Source organism: Pygocentrus nattereri, chromosome 21 (genome assembly GCF_015220715.1).
Source record: "Pygocentrus nattereri isolate fPygNat1 chromosome 21, fPygNat1.pri, whole genome shotgun sequence".
Classification (NCBI taxonomy): Eukaryota; Metazoa; Chordata; class Actinopteri; order Characiformes; family Serrasalmidae; genus Pygocentrus; species Pygocentrus nattereri.
The window spans coordinates 18,175,872-18,190,272 of NC_051231.1; the positions used below are offsets into that span (position 1 = coordinate 18,175,872).

General features: G+C 46.6%; 1 protein-coding gene across 6 annotated transcripts in view; it reads right to left on the reverse strand.

Moving 5' to 3' along the window:
- ccdc120 (coiled-coil domain containing 120) overlaps positions 1-14,401 on the reverse strand; it is a 63,411-nt gene that overhangs the window by 28,449 nt on the left and 20,561 nt on the right. For 5 of the 6 annotated variants that reach the window (XM_037532053.1, XM_017725182.2, XM_037532051.1 and 2 more), the window contains 3 exons: positions 800-928; positions 612-712; positions 99-226 (listed from right to left, as the gene is read on the reverse strand). In XM_037532053.1, the coding sequence (XP_037387950.1) occupies positions 99-226; positions 612-660 (177 nt within the window). In that variant the 5' untranslated portion in view covers positions 661-712; positions 800-928. Of the gene's footprint in view, positions 1-98; positions 227-611; positions 716-799; positions 929-14,401 lie in introns of all 6 variants that reach the window. The other variant, XM_037532052.1, reaches the window with a different exon arrangement.

The following is a 14,401-nucleotide window of genomic DNA, read 5'->3' on the forward strand; positions in this document are numbered from 1 at the left end:
TGTCGCAACTTCATTGGAATTGGGGATGTACATATCCATATCACCTTAGACATAGTCTAGTGTGTGTGTGTGTGTGTGTGTGTTGTAAAAAGATGTACCGCCTCCAGCAGACACACTTGGCGCAGTTCCCCTAGTCGGCTACTCAGGAGTGTTTGCAGAGTTTGCTTTTTCTCTTGCAGCTCCGAGATCCGCTCAGCCTGCGCCTTACTGTCCTCACACTGCACTTCTGAACGCACACACACAAACACAGGAACACAGAGCATAATTAGCTCATGCTTTTTTACACAAAGGGGTGGAGTAAACTGGAGTTAAAGAAACTGTAGCTAAGTAATGAAAGCTTAGACCCCACCAGTTACCATCATGCAGACTGCATGCCTGCATTAGACACTGTGCTGAGTTGTTATGTAATCTCAAATAGACTTCCTTATGTGGTTTCTGACAATCATATACTGTTTTTACGACACAACAGAATATTTCATTTTTCTACCAAAATATTTGTTGAAACTGTCAGCTGGGATTAAATATTTGTCGATCCATACCTGTCTGATCCTCAAATTGCTGAACTTCCTTCCATAATGAACATCTCTCAATAAGAAACATGGATAACTCACCAGGAACCCCTAAACCCATGGCAGTGATCAGATGACCTTTGACCTCCATAAGATGTGACTTAAGATGCTGTGCTGTTCAAAATCGCCAGCCCAAACCTCACCTGCTGACAGCAATGAGGACATCAGCTCTAGGAAGAACTTCAAGCAGGTTTGATTAGAGCAATGATAAAACAACACCTTGAGCTCACCTTGCATTTGCAGCCATGTGATGTCATTCAGCTGAGTGTCTCTAAGCATCCACACTGATACACTGTTTACACCAGGATGGTGAACACTGTTAGATACTGGGCTTCTCTTCAGAGACTCAACTTCAAGCTCTAAAAGAAAAACAGCAAAATATACTGTTAATAACCCTCTGAGGTTGTGAGTATTTTTACTAAACGACATACCCAAATAAGGAACTCCAGATCCAAGCCGTTTTTTTTGTCACTACACAAACAATGGAATGGTGTTTTGAAGCTGTCTTTTGGTAAACAAAAGGACATTAACTAGCCAAAATGCTAATATTGCTTCATATCTCCTACACTCTTACTCCTTCTTCTTTCAGCTGCTCCCTTTAGGGGTCGCCACAGCGGATCATCTGCCTCCATCTTGCCCTATCCATTACCTCCTCTACTTTTACACCAACCATCTCCATCTCCACCGAATGTCTAATAGGAATGAGTATGCCAGGCCCTACAGTGGTTCAGGTCATATCTTACAGACAGACACCAGTTTACACCAGAATGCGAGCGACTGAGAGCGACTGAGAGCGCGTCACTGCGGTAAAGTTTGTTGTGCTATCAGCATTTAAATCAACAAGAAGCTGTAAGTGGCTAAATATGGCTTCTGCTGGTTGCTTCGTCTGCGCAGAGTGTGGCATGTTTAGCTTAACGCCCTTCTCCGCCTCTAGTGATAGCGATAGCGTTTGTACTAAGTGCCAGCTAGTTAGCTTTTTGGTGGAGAAGGTCGACCAGTTAGAAGTGCGTATCCGGGGATTATTAAGGGATAGGCAGCCAGAGGCAGCGTTAGCAGCCCCCGGTACCCTAGGGAGAGTTAGCACCCCCTCGACTCCGGCGTCAGAGCCCTCACAGCGGGGCGAATGGGTGACGACTCGGTGGTCTAGCCGGAAAGCTAAGGCTAATGCTAACGCTGAGGCCAAAGCTAGCCCACCGGAACACCACGCTCCTCCATTCGCGTGTCAAACAGGTTTGCCCCGCTCAGTGAAGCACCCACTGTGAAGCCTATTAAAAGCACTCTGGTCATAGGAGACTCGATTGTTCGACACGTGAAGTTAGCTACTCTGCTAGGGGCGCCAGCGGTTACAGTTAGATGCTTATCGGGAGCCAGAGCGCCGGACATTAGTGGCAACCTTAGATTAGCTGATAGGAGATATTCGAGGATAGTCATTCATGTAGGGGCCAATGATATCCGTCTGCGGCAGTCAGAGATAACTAAGGCTAATATTAAAGAGGTGATTAAACAGGCCCAGACGATGTCCGATGTCGTAATCTGCTCTATCTAACCCTATTTACCTCAATCCTAGACTCTGTTGGTTTTACCCAAAATGTAACAGGGCCAACACACTACTGTAGTCATACGTTAGATTTAGTTTTGACACTAGGTCTTAACATAGACAAGCTTAATATCCTACCGCAAACCACAGCGATCTCCGACCATTACTTAATTTCATATGAGCTACGATTTAGCCATAACATATATACGTCCCCTCGTTATTCAACAAAGCGCACAATAAAACCTTCTACTGCCCTACAATTTATAGAAAATCTGCTAGTTATCAACCCCAGTCTCCACTCCATCAGATCCAATTGAACTAGATTTACTAACCGATTATTTAGAAAACCCTCTCCTTGGATCACCACCTTATCGTGGTGGAGGGGTTTGCGTGCTTGAATGATCTTAGGAGCTATGTTGTCTGGAGCAAAAGCTCCTGGTAGGGTCTCCCATGGCAAACTGGTCCTAGGTGACAGGTCAGACAAAGTGTGATCCATAATAACCCCTATGAAGACACAAAAGCAGGACTTGTGTACCCTGCCCGGAACAGGGTTACCGGGGCCCCACCCTGGAGCCAGGTCTGGGGGAGGGGCTCGCCAGCGAGCGTCTGGTGGCCGGGCATTTACTCATGGTACTCGGCCGGGCCCAGCCCGAAGGAGTTACATGAGTCCCCCCTCCCATCGACCCACCACCAATGGGAGGGGCAGTAGTAGGGGTTCGGTGCGTTGTGGATCGGGCAGTGTCCAAAGGCGTGGGCTTTGGCGTTCTGATCCTCGGTTGCTGAAACTGGCTTTTGGAACTTGGAACGTTACCTCACTGGCGGGGAAGGAGCCTGAGTTGGTGCGCAAGGTTGAGAGATACCGGCTAGATATAGTCGGGCTCACCTCAACACACAGCTTGGGCTCTGGGTCCAATCTCCTTGAGAGGGGCTGGACTTTATTCTTTTCTGGAGTTGCCCATGGTGAGAGGCGGCGGGCAGGTGTGGGCTTTCTCATAGCCCCTCGATTCGGTGCCTGTATGTTGGGGTTTTCTCCGGTGGACGAGAGTGTAGCTTCCCTACGCCTTCGGGTTGGGGAACGGGTCCTGACTGTTGTCTGTGCTTATGCACCGAACAGCAGTTCAGAGTACCCAGCCTTCTTAGAGTCCTTGGGAAGGGTGCTTGAAAGTGCTCCTCCTGGAGACTCTATTGTCCTACTGGGGGACTTCAATGCTCACGTGGGCAATGACAGTGAGACCTGGAGGGGTGTGATTGGGAGGAATGGCCTCTCTGATCTGAACCCGAGTGGTGTTCAGTTTTTGGACTTCTGCGCAAACCACAGTTTGTCCATCACGAACACCATGTTTGAACACAAGGATGTCCATAAGTGCACATGGCACCAGGACACCCTAGGCCGCAGTTCAATGATTGACTTTGTAGTCGTGTCATCGGACTTGCGGCCATGTGTTTTGGACACTCGGGTAAAGAGAGGAGCTGAGCTGTCAACTGATCACCACCTGGTGGTGAGTTGGATCAGGTGGTGGGGGAAGATGCCGGTCAGACCAGGCAAGCCCAAACGTATAGTGAGGGTTTGCTGGGAACGTCTAGCAGAAGAACCTGTCAGATTGATCTTCAACTCACACCTCCGTCAGAACTTTGACCAGATATCGGGGGAGGTGGGGGACATTGACTCAGAATGGGCCATGTTCCGTTCCTCCATTGCTGAAGCGGCTGACTGTAGCTGTGGCCGTAAGGTAGTTGGTGCCTGTCGGGGCGGTAATCCTCGAACCCGGTGGTGGACACCCCAGGTGAGAGATGCCGTCAAGCTGAAGAAGGAGTCCTACCGGGCATGGTTGGCCTGTGGGACACCAGAGGCAGCTGGCAGGTATCGAAAGGCCAAGCGATCTGCGGCTTCAGTTGTCGCCAAGGCAAAAACCCGTGTATGGGAGGAGTTTGGTGAGGCCTTGGAAAGTGACTTTAAGTCGGCTCCGAAAAGATTCTGGCAAACCGTCAGGCGACTCAGAAGGGGAAAGCAGTGTGCCACTAGCACTGTATATAGTGGAGATGGTGTGCTGCTGACTTCGACTGAAGACGTCATTGGGCGGTGGAAGGAGTACTTTGAGGACCTTCTCAATCCCACCGACACGTTCTCCAGTGAGGAGGCTGAGTCTGGGGACATGGGAATAGGCTTGTCCATTACTGAGGCCAAAGTCGCTAAGGTAGTTAAGAAGCTCCTTGGTGGCAAGGCTCCAGGGGTGGATGAGATCCTCAAGGCTCTGGATGTTGTGGGGCTGTCTTGGCTGACACGCCTTTTCAACATTGCGTGGACATCGGGGGCGGTGCCACTGGATTGGCAGACTGGGGTGGTGGTGCCTCTTTTTAAAAAAGGGGACCAGAGGGTGTGTTCCAACTACAGGGGAATCACACTCCTCAGCCTCCCTGGCAAGGTCTATGCAGGGGTACTGGAGAAGAGAGTCCGGCTTATAGTCGAACCTCGGATCCAGGAGGAACAGTGCGGGTTCCGCCCTGGTCGTGGAACACTGGACCAACTCTTCACCCTCTCCAGGATTCTGGAGGGTTCATGGGAGTTTGCCCAACCAGTCCACATGTGCTTTGTGGATCTGGAGAAGGCATTCGACTGTGTTCCCCGGGGTATTCTGTGGGAGGTGCTTTGGGAGTACGGGGTACATGGCTCTTTGCTACGAGCCATTCAGGCCCTGTACAAACAAAGCAGGAGTTTGGTTCGCATGGCCGGCAGTAAGTCAGACTCGTTCCCAGTGAGAGTTGGACTCCGTCAGGGCTGCCCTTTGTCACCGATTCTATTCATAATTTTTATGGATAGAATTTCTAGGCGCAGTCAGGGGATGGAGGGTGTCCGGTTTGGTGACCTCAGGGTCACATTGCTGCTGTTTGCAGATGATGTGGTCCTATTGGGGACATCAGGCCGCGAACTTCAGCTTTCGCTGGATCGGTTTGCAGCCGAGTGTGAAGCGGCTGGGATGAGAATCAGTACCTCTAAATCCGAGACCATGGTTCTCAGGCAGAAAAGGGTGGAGAGCCCTCTCTGGGTCGGGGATAGGCTCTTGCCTCAAGTGGAGGAGTTCAAGTATCTCGGGGTCTTGTTCATGAGTGATGGTACAAGGGAGCGGGAGATTGACAGGCGGATTGGTGCTGGGTCAGCAGTGATGCGGGCTCTTTACCGGTCTGTTGTGGTAAAGAAAGAGCTGAGCCATAAGGCAAGGCTCTCGATTTACCGGTCGATCTACGTTCCCACCCTCACCTATGGTCATGAGCTTTGGGTAATGACCGAAAGAATAAGATCGCGAATACAAGCGGCCGAAATGAGTTTCCTCCGCAGGGTGTCTGGACTCTCCCTTAGAGATAGGATGAGAAGTTCAGTCATCCGAGAGGGACTCGGAGTAGAGCCGCTGCTTCTTCACGTCGAGAGGAGCCAGCTGAGGTGGTTCGGGCATCTGGTTAGGATGCCTCCTGGACGCCTCCCTCAGGAGGTGTCACAGGCGAGTCCACCTGGGAGGAGACCCCGGGGAAGACCCAGGACACGCTGGCGCGACTATATCGCCCAGCTGGCCTGGGAGCGCCTCGGAATCCCCCTTGGAGAGCTGGTGGAAGTGGCTGGGGAAAGGGAGGTCTGGGCTTCATTGCTTAGGATGCTGCCCCCGCGACCCGAACCCCGGAGAAGCGGAAGATAATGGATGGATGGATGGATGGATATTTAGAAAATACCTTACGATCCACTTTAGAAAATGTGGCCCCACTTAAAATAAAAAGAATAAGGCAGAAAAATCTCGCCCCGGGGTACAACGATAAAACCCGGACCTTAAAACAAACAGCTCAGAAATTAGAGCGGAAATGGCGTCATACCAAACTAGAAGTGTTCCACACTGCCTGGAAGGACAGCTTTATAGAGTATAGAAATGCTCTCACAGAAGCTCGCTCAGCATATCTGGCCTCACTGATCGAGAATAATAAGTATAATCCTAGAGTTCTGTTTAATGTGATTTCCCAAATCACACAAAATCAGGCAGGGAATGAACCAGAAATCCCAGCAACTCTCACCAGTGAAGTTTTTATGGACTTCTTTAATAATAAAATTGATAATATTAGACAACAAATTCAACCCACAGTATCAAATTCAAATCCAGCTTGGCTGCCATCTGACTTGGCTGATATAGAACAAAACACAGCTGTAGAAAAGAATCTGGAAACCTTTTACCCACTCCCACAGCTAGAACTAGAGAAGATTATCTCTTCTGCAAATTGCACAACCTGCACACTCCATCAAAATTACTCAAAGAAGTACTGCCAGTTATTATAAACCCTATCTCAACTATTGTAAACTCATCCCTTTGTCTGGGCCATGTACCCAAAGCTTTTAAACTAGCAGTTATCAAACCCCTGATCAAGAAACCAAATCTTGATGTCACCGTTTTGTCTAATTACAGGCCTGTTTCTAACTTACCGTTTATATCTAAGATCTTAGAAAAAGCTGTGGTCCAACAACTTAGTTCATATCTACACAAGAACCATATATATGAAAAATTTCAGTCTGGATTCAGGCCACACCATAGCACTGAGACGGCTCTAGTTAAGATAACTAATGATCTTCTTCTTGCCTCTGATCAAGGCTACATATCTCTCTTAGTGCTACTTGACCTTAGCGCGGCTTTTGATACAATAGACCACAATATTCACCTAGAAAGGTTAGAAAACAAGGTTGGAGTCACAGGGACAGCCCTATCATGGTTCAGATCTTACTTAAACTTTCATTGTTATGCAGACGATACTCAACTGTACATATCAGCCAAGCCTGATGACCAACACAGGTTAAAGAAAATGGAGGACTGTGTAAAAGACGTGAAAGGCTGGATGTCACGCAACTTCCTCCTATTAAACAGTAACAAAACAGAGGTTCTCCTTCTGGGTCCAAAATTAGCAAGAAGTAAATCACCAGATTTAATCTTAAATCTCGCTGACTTTCCAGCCCCACCTGGATTAGCAGCAAAAAATCTTGGCGTTATAATAGATTCAGATTTATCATTCGATCAACACATAGGCAGCATCACTAGGACAGCTTTTCTACATCTTCGCAACATTGCCAAGATCAGAAATGCCCTGTCCCTGCGTGATGCAGAAACACTAGTACATGCCTTTATTACTTCTAGGCTAGACTACTGTAATGCGCTACTGTCAGGATGTACGAGCAGGAATTTAAACAAACTCCAACTAGTCCAAAACGCCGCAGCCAGGGTCCTCACTAAAACTAGAAAATTTGAGCATATTAGTCCAGTGCTATCATCACTTCATTGGCTACCTATTAAATTCCGTATTGATTATAAAATCCTTTTATTGACTTATAAAGCCCTACATGGTCTTGCTCCTGAATACCTGCAAGACCTTATTTCTCATTATGAGCCATCACGACCACTCAGATCCCAGAGCGCTGGCTTATTAATAGTCCCCAGAATTCAGAAGGTTTCAGCTGGGGGAAGAGCTTTTTCTTATAAAGCCCCCAAACTCTGGAATGATCTTCCAGAAACTGTTCGGGACTCAGACACAGTCTCAATCTTTAAGACTAGGCTGAAAACTCACTTGTTCAGTTTAGCTTTTGGTAGGTAATGTTCCCCCTTAGATAAAGGCAGCAGATCCAGGGGTCCATGGACACAGGGAATTATAGTAAAGTCCCGCTGCTCGCACGTGGTCACTCAAGTTTGTGGACGGTGGAGTGGAGGGATGCCGAACTGTTTCAGAGTGCTGCCGTTTCTGTGTGTCCTTCTGGTTCTCTCCTTCTAGTTAAGCTGTCATAGTCAGATCTGCCGGAGTCGTTAGCCACACTCTGTAAATGTTTACATTCCCTGTTTATGTACAAACGGATAGAACAAAACTAATTCCATTTACCTGCTTTTTTTTTCTTTTTTTTCCGAGTATACAATCACCCCTATGTCCGGCTGGACACTGAAGGACGACTGACTGCCAAGCCCTCCTGCTACCCACTTCAGACCAGCTGCCCACGCCCCAGCTACAACCACCTACCTTAGATGAGCTGCCCACCCTACGCTGATGTTCTCATAGACTCCTAGATATTCCTAATATCAATATTACTGCTGTTAATATTAGTAGTATAATCACTTGTAGGTAGTTTGACCAGAGGAGAATGGGTCCCCCCTGGTGAGCCTGGTTCCTCCCAAGGTTTCTTCCTCAGTTCTGAGGGAGTTTTTCCTTGCCACTGTTGCCCCCGGCTTGCCCACTGGGGGGTTTCTGTACATTCTTACAGTACTGTTGAAACTTTGTCTTTTCTGAAATTCTGTGAAGCTGCTTTGTGACAACATCCGTTGTAAAAAGCGCTATACAAATAAATTTGATTTGATTTGATTTGATGTAAACCTTCACTACATCCATAAACCTTCTCTGAGGTCTACCTCTTCTCCTTCCACTACTGTCTTGTAAAACCCTTTCACTCTTGCTGCTATCCTTCTGTCACACATCAGCCCTGACACCCGTCTCCACCCACTCCATCCTGTCTGCACCCTCTTCTTCACCTCTTTTCTACACTGTCCATTGCTCTGGATGGTTGACCCAAGATATTTCAAGTCATCCACCTTTGCGACCTCTACTCCTTGCATCTTCACCTTTCCACCTGCCTCCCTCTCATTCACACACATGTATTCCGTCTTGTCTCTACTGACCTTCATTCCTCTCCTCTCCAGTGCAAACCTCCACCTCTCCAGATTCTCTTCCACCTGCTCTCTACTCTCACCACAGATTACAATGTCATCTGCAAACACCATGGTCCATGGAGCCTCCTGCCTGACCTCATCTGTCAACCTTTCCATCACCATTGCAAACAAGAAGGGGCTCAAAGCTGATCCCTGATGTAACCTTGAAACCATTTGTCACTCCAACTGCACACCTCACCACTGTCTCACTATCCTCATACATGTCCTGCACCACCCTAACATACTTTTCAGCTACACCTGACTTCCTCATACAGTACCACAGTTCCTCTCTTGGCACCCTGTCATATGCCTTCTCTAGATCCACAAAGACACAATGTAGCTCCTTCTGACCTTCTTTACTAACAGTCTCAACGCAAAAATTGCATCTGTAGTACATCTGGGCATGAAACCAAACTGCTGCTCACTGATCTGAACCTCTCGCCTTAGCCTTGCTTCAACAACCCTTTCCCATACCTTCATGGTGTGGCTCATCAACTTTATACGTCTGTAGTTACTGCAGCTCTGCACATCACCCTTGTTCTTAAAAATGGGGACCAGTACACTCCACTCATCAGTCATCCTCTCACTCTCCAGGATTTTGTTAAACAACCTGGTTAAAAAGTCCACTGCCTTCTCTCCTAAACATCTCCATACCTCCACAGGTATGTCATCTGGACCAACTGCCTTTCCATTCTTCATCCTTTTTAAAGCTGCCCTCACTTCTACCTTACCAATTCTCTGCACTTCCTGATCCACTATCTCTCCCCCCATTGTCCTCCTCTCTCTCTCGTTTTCTTCTTTCATTAGTTCTTCAAAGTGCTCCTTCCATCTACCTTTGATGGTCTTCGACCTACAGTTGTCCAGTTTCCACCAGCACCCTGCTGGTCAACAGCACCAGAAGCGGTTGTTGTTAACCCGGGCCTCGACTAATCCGGTATGGCAATCATATTTGTGATCCACATGATAGTTTTGGCACAAGTTTTGCGCCGGATGCCCTTCCTGACGCAACCCTTACCATTTATCCGGGCTTGGGACCGGCACCAGAAGTACACAAAGTACACCCCGAATGGCTGGTTTATATCCTACACTCTTACACATTTTGAAAATTCTAAATTATATAAAACTTCAAATTGTGTATCAACTTTTATAGAGTCATCTTCACATTTCAATCTTCAATAACTCTTTATTTGTTGAATTTAACATACTGCAAAAACAAACTAAATATCATAAAATGTGGTCTGTGGCACATTTTATATTACATTTTTTACAATATGTTAAACTCAGTAAATGAACAGAAATTGCATTAGAATTTAAGTTTTTCCTTCCAATTTAAACTACTTAATAACTTTGATTATTATAACTTTTACAGTGTGTGAAACAAAGTGATTTACATAAAATTGTGGGGAAAAAAATGGGTACAATTATATGATATTTGTGACATGGAAACAGAATTCAGACACTAACAGATCATAAAAAGAAATGTTTAATCTCAAACGGGATTGGGCAAAATCGTAACCAAAAACCAGTCCAAGAGTTGAAACACTGACCCAAACAGACAGGCAATGATACAAAAGTATGGAGTCAAATTAGGGTCTTTAATGGTGACGAGAAAAAAAATATATCGCAAATATAAGATTAGCATTTTGCATTTTACGTTCCTATTTTGTTTCTGCAATACTTTCCCTCTTTTGCGTTTCTTTTGTTTGCGCGTCACACTGCTTTTCTTTGCGTTTCACATTTTATGTTGCTGCTTTTTTTTTGCAATACTTTCTCCCTTTTGCGTTTCTTTCTTTTGTTTGCGCGTCACACTGCTTTTCTTTGCGTTTCACATTTTATGTTCCTGCTTTTTTTTGGCAATACTTTCTCCCTTTTGCGTTTCTTTGTTTTGTTTGCGCGTCACTGCTTTTCTTTGCGTCTCGCATTTTACGTTCATAATTTTTTTTCGCGCTTCTCTCTTTTCTTTGCTCCGGTTTTACCCTCTGTGTGGGGGCGGGGAAAGAGGCATGGCCAAGAGCGAAAGGCGTTCGGTTTACTGGTATCATGGCAGACGGTCGCCCAGCTGGACTGCTGTCCTTGGATACATCAGCAAGTGTGTTGAGGATGTCACCACCACCAGGACTGTGATGTGCTACCCGAACCAGAAACCCTGGCTGAATGCAGAGGTCCGGTCTCACAGAAACTCAGCAGGGCTAGACATAAGCTGACTGTAGGCATAAAGAGGGCCAAAGCTGCATATGCTCGGAAGATCCAGGGTCATTTTACTTCCCAGGATCCACGGAGCATGTGGAAGGGCATCAAGTGCATCACAGACTACAACACCAGAGATCCGCAGTGCACTAGGGACCCCTCACTGCCCGATGCTCTCAATAAGTTCTATGCCAGCTTTGAGCACCCATACACACCCCCCAGCACCAGACTCACTCCACCACCTAGAGAACAGCCCCTCAGTGTGACCCAAACTGAGGTGAGGAGGATCCATAAGAAGATTAATCCCCACAAAGCTGCTGGCCCGGATAACATTCCGGGGCATGTGCTGAAGTGCTGTGCAGACCAACTCTCTGAGGCGCTGACAGACATCTTCAACTACTCTTTAATCCACCTGCCTGAAGACCGCCACCGTCATCCCAGTCCCTAAGAGCTCCACAGTGACAGGACTGAATGAATATTGGCCAGTAGCCCACATCACGAGAGTCACAAAGTGCTTTGAAAGACTGGTTATGACCCACATCAAAGCCAACACTGATGTCACTGGGGATCCACACCAGTATGTGTACCTGAAAAACCGATCCACAGAGGATGCCATCTCCTCTGTGATCCACACTACCCTCACCCACCTGGAGAGTAAGGATTCTTACGTCTGTATGCTCTTTGTGGATTTCACATCTGCCTTTAATACCATGATTCCCCAGATCCTGGCTTACAAACTCCATACACTTGGACTGAGCACCTCTCTGTAATTGCGTCCTGGACTTCCTGACCAACAGGCCGCAGTCTGTGAGAATCCACAACATCTCCTCCTCCACCATCATCCTCAGCACCGGCTCCCCTCACGGCTGTGTGCTGAGCCCCCTCCTGTTTACACTGCTCACATATGACTGCTCAGCTACCCATCCAGGCTGTCATATTGTAAAGTTTGCGGACGATACGGCAGTGGTTGGATGCATCACAAATAGTGATGAGTCTGGCTACAGGCAGGAGGTGGAACACCTGCATCAATGTGAAGAAAACAAAGGAGATGATTGTGGATTTCAGAAGGTTCCCCCTAAACATCGTAAGATCTGCAGTGGAAGTGGTCTCCAGCTATAGGTACTTGGGCGTACATCTAAGTAGCAATCTTACCTGGAGTAATAACATTTCCAGCCTGATCAGGAAGGCACATCAGCGCCTCTACTTCCTCAGACGGTTGAGGCATGCTGGACTCGGGAACTCAGTCCTCACCTCATTTTACAGATGTGTGGTGGAGAGCGTTCTGTGCTCCAGCATCACCGTGTGGCAAGGAAGCTGCTCTACAGCAGAAAGGAAAGCCCTGCAGAGGCTGGTGAAGGCTGCACAGAGGACTGTTGGAGTCAGCCTTCCCACCACCATGGACATTTACACCTCCAGATGCAGGAACAGGGCCACTGGCATCATGAAGGACCCCACTCATCCAGCACACACACTTTTTGTCCCACTCCCTTCAGGTGCAATTAAGAGCATTAAGAGTAAAACAACCAGACTGAGACACAGCTTCTTCCCTGAAGCCGTAAGACTCTTAAATTCCAATTAGACATCATTGCAATGGCACTTCATGTCCACTTATTTCTCTGCTGCTGTACTGTGTCTCTTCTATATCACCCCCACACGTCACTTTATACATGTCACTTTATACATTACCAGTATTAAGATGTACACCTTCTACCTCATACTCATGCTGCTGTGTTTCATGCTGCTGTTTTGTGCACCTTCTATTTATTGTTACTTTTGGGAGTTAACTGGGAACCTGAGTACACTATTTCATTCCACCTCATGTATCACATGTGATATGAATGACAATAAAGCCTTATCTTATCTTATCTCATATTATCTTACCTTATCTTTTCTTGGTGCTGGTAAGTAATCTAGCTGCAACATTCTGGACTAACTGTAAATGTTGAAATAGAGACTGCTTGATCTCAATGTATAAAGAGTTACAGTAGTCAATTCTAGAAGAAATAAAGGCATGAATGTCTTTCTCCCGGTCATAAAAATAAAGAAAAGGCTTTTAAGCTAAAGAAAACTACTTCTTATCACAGAGTTGACCTGTCTATAAAATCTGAGATCTTAGTCAAAGACAAGGCCAAGATTTCTCACTGAGGATTTGACACATGAGGATAATTAATCAAGGTTATTAGAGATGCTGTTGAGATACAATGAAATGAGGAGCAAAAAGAATGACCTATGACTTGCCTTCATCCAGTTCAGGGAAACAGACAGTCATCCACCTCTTAATGTCCTCAAGACAATTGTTGAGAGACATTCAAGAGTCGTTGTCATTAGATCTAACAGGGAGGTAAAACTGTATGTCATCAACATAACAATGAAAGCTGATGCCTGCTTTCTAACAATTTGCTCTAATGAGAGTATGTACAGTGAAAAAAGGATGAGCCCTAATATCCTTGTGGAACACCAAAAGTCACGTCAGCAGAGAAGTAAATAACTTCCAGTGTTCACTGAAAATGTTCTGTGCTTGAGGTAGAAAATAAACCATCTCAGGGCCATTCCCTGTAATCTCACACACTTTTCTATGTGGTCACGCACACACACACATCTTCTAAGCTGCTTATCCTTCTGAGTCGTGGGGGGAGCTGGAGCCCATCCCAGCAGTGGACGTAGTGGAATGTAGGATACACCCTAGACAGGTCACCAGTCCATCGCAGATGTAACACTCAGACATGGTAGTTAGATGCAAATGCAGAGGATCTTTAATAACAAAGTCCACAGAGCAAAAATCGTAGAACAGACAGGCAAAGAGTCAAAAAACCAGGAAAGACCAAAACACAGTGACAACAGCTCAATAATGACACAGAACATAGCAATACCTCGCAAGGAGGCAGGGTTGCTGATGAGTAGATTGTAGGCAGGTGTGGGAGTGTGGGAGGAGTCAGCTTCTCAATATTCCGGAGAAGCTGATCTCTGAAAGCAACAAAATTACACAAAAATCATCAATGGAAATCAAATTTATTAACCAGTGGAGGCCTGGATTTGGAGTCACACAAAAAATTAAAGTGGAAAAACACTACAGGCTGATCCAACTTTGATGTAATGTCCTTAAAACAAGTCAAAATGAGGCTCAGTATTGTGTGTGGCCTCCACGTGCCTGTATGAACTCCCTACAACGCCTGGGCATGCTCCTGATGAGGTGGCACATGGTCTCCTGAGGCATCTCCTCGCAGACCTGGACTAAAGCATCCGCCAACTCCTGGACAGTCTGTGGTGCAACGTGACATTGGTGGATGGAGCGAGAAATGTCCCAGATGTGCTCAATTGGATTCAGGTCTGGGGAATGGGCGGGCCAGTCCATAGCTTCAATGCATTCATCTTGCAGAAATTTATTAACCAGTGGAGGC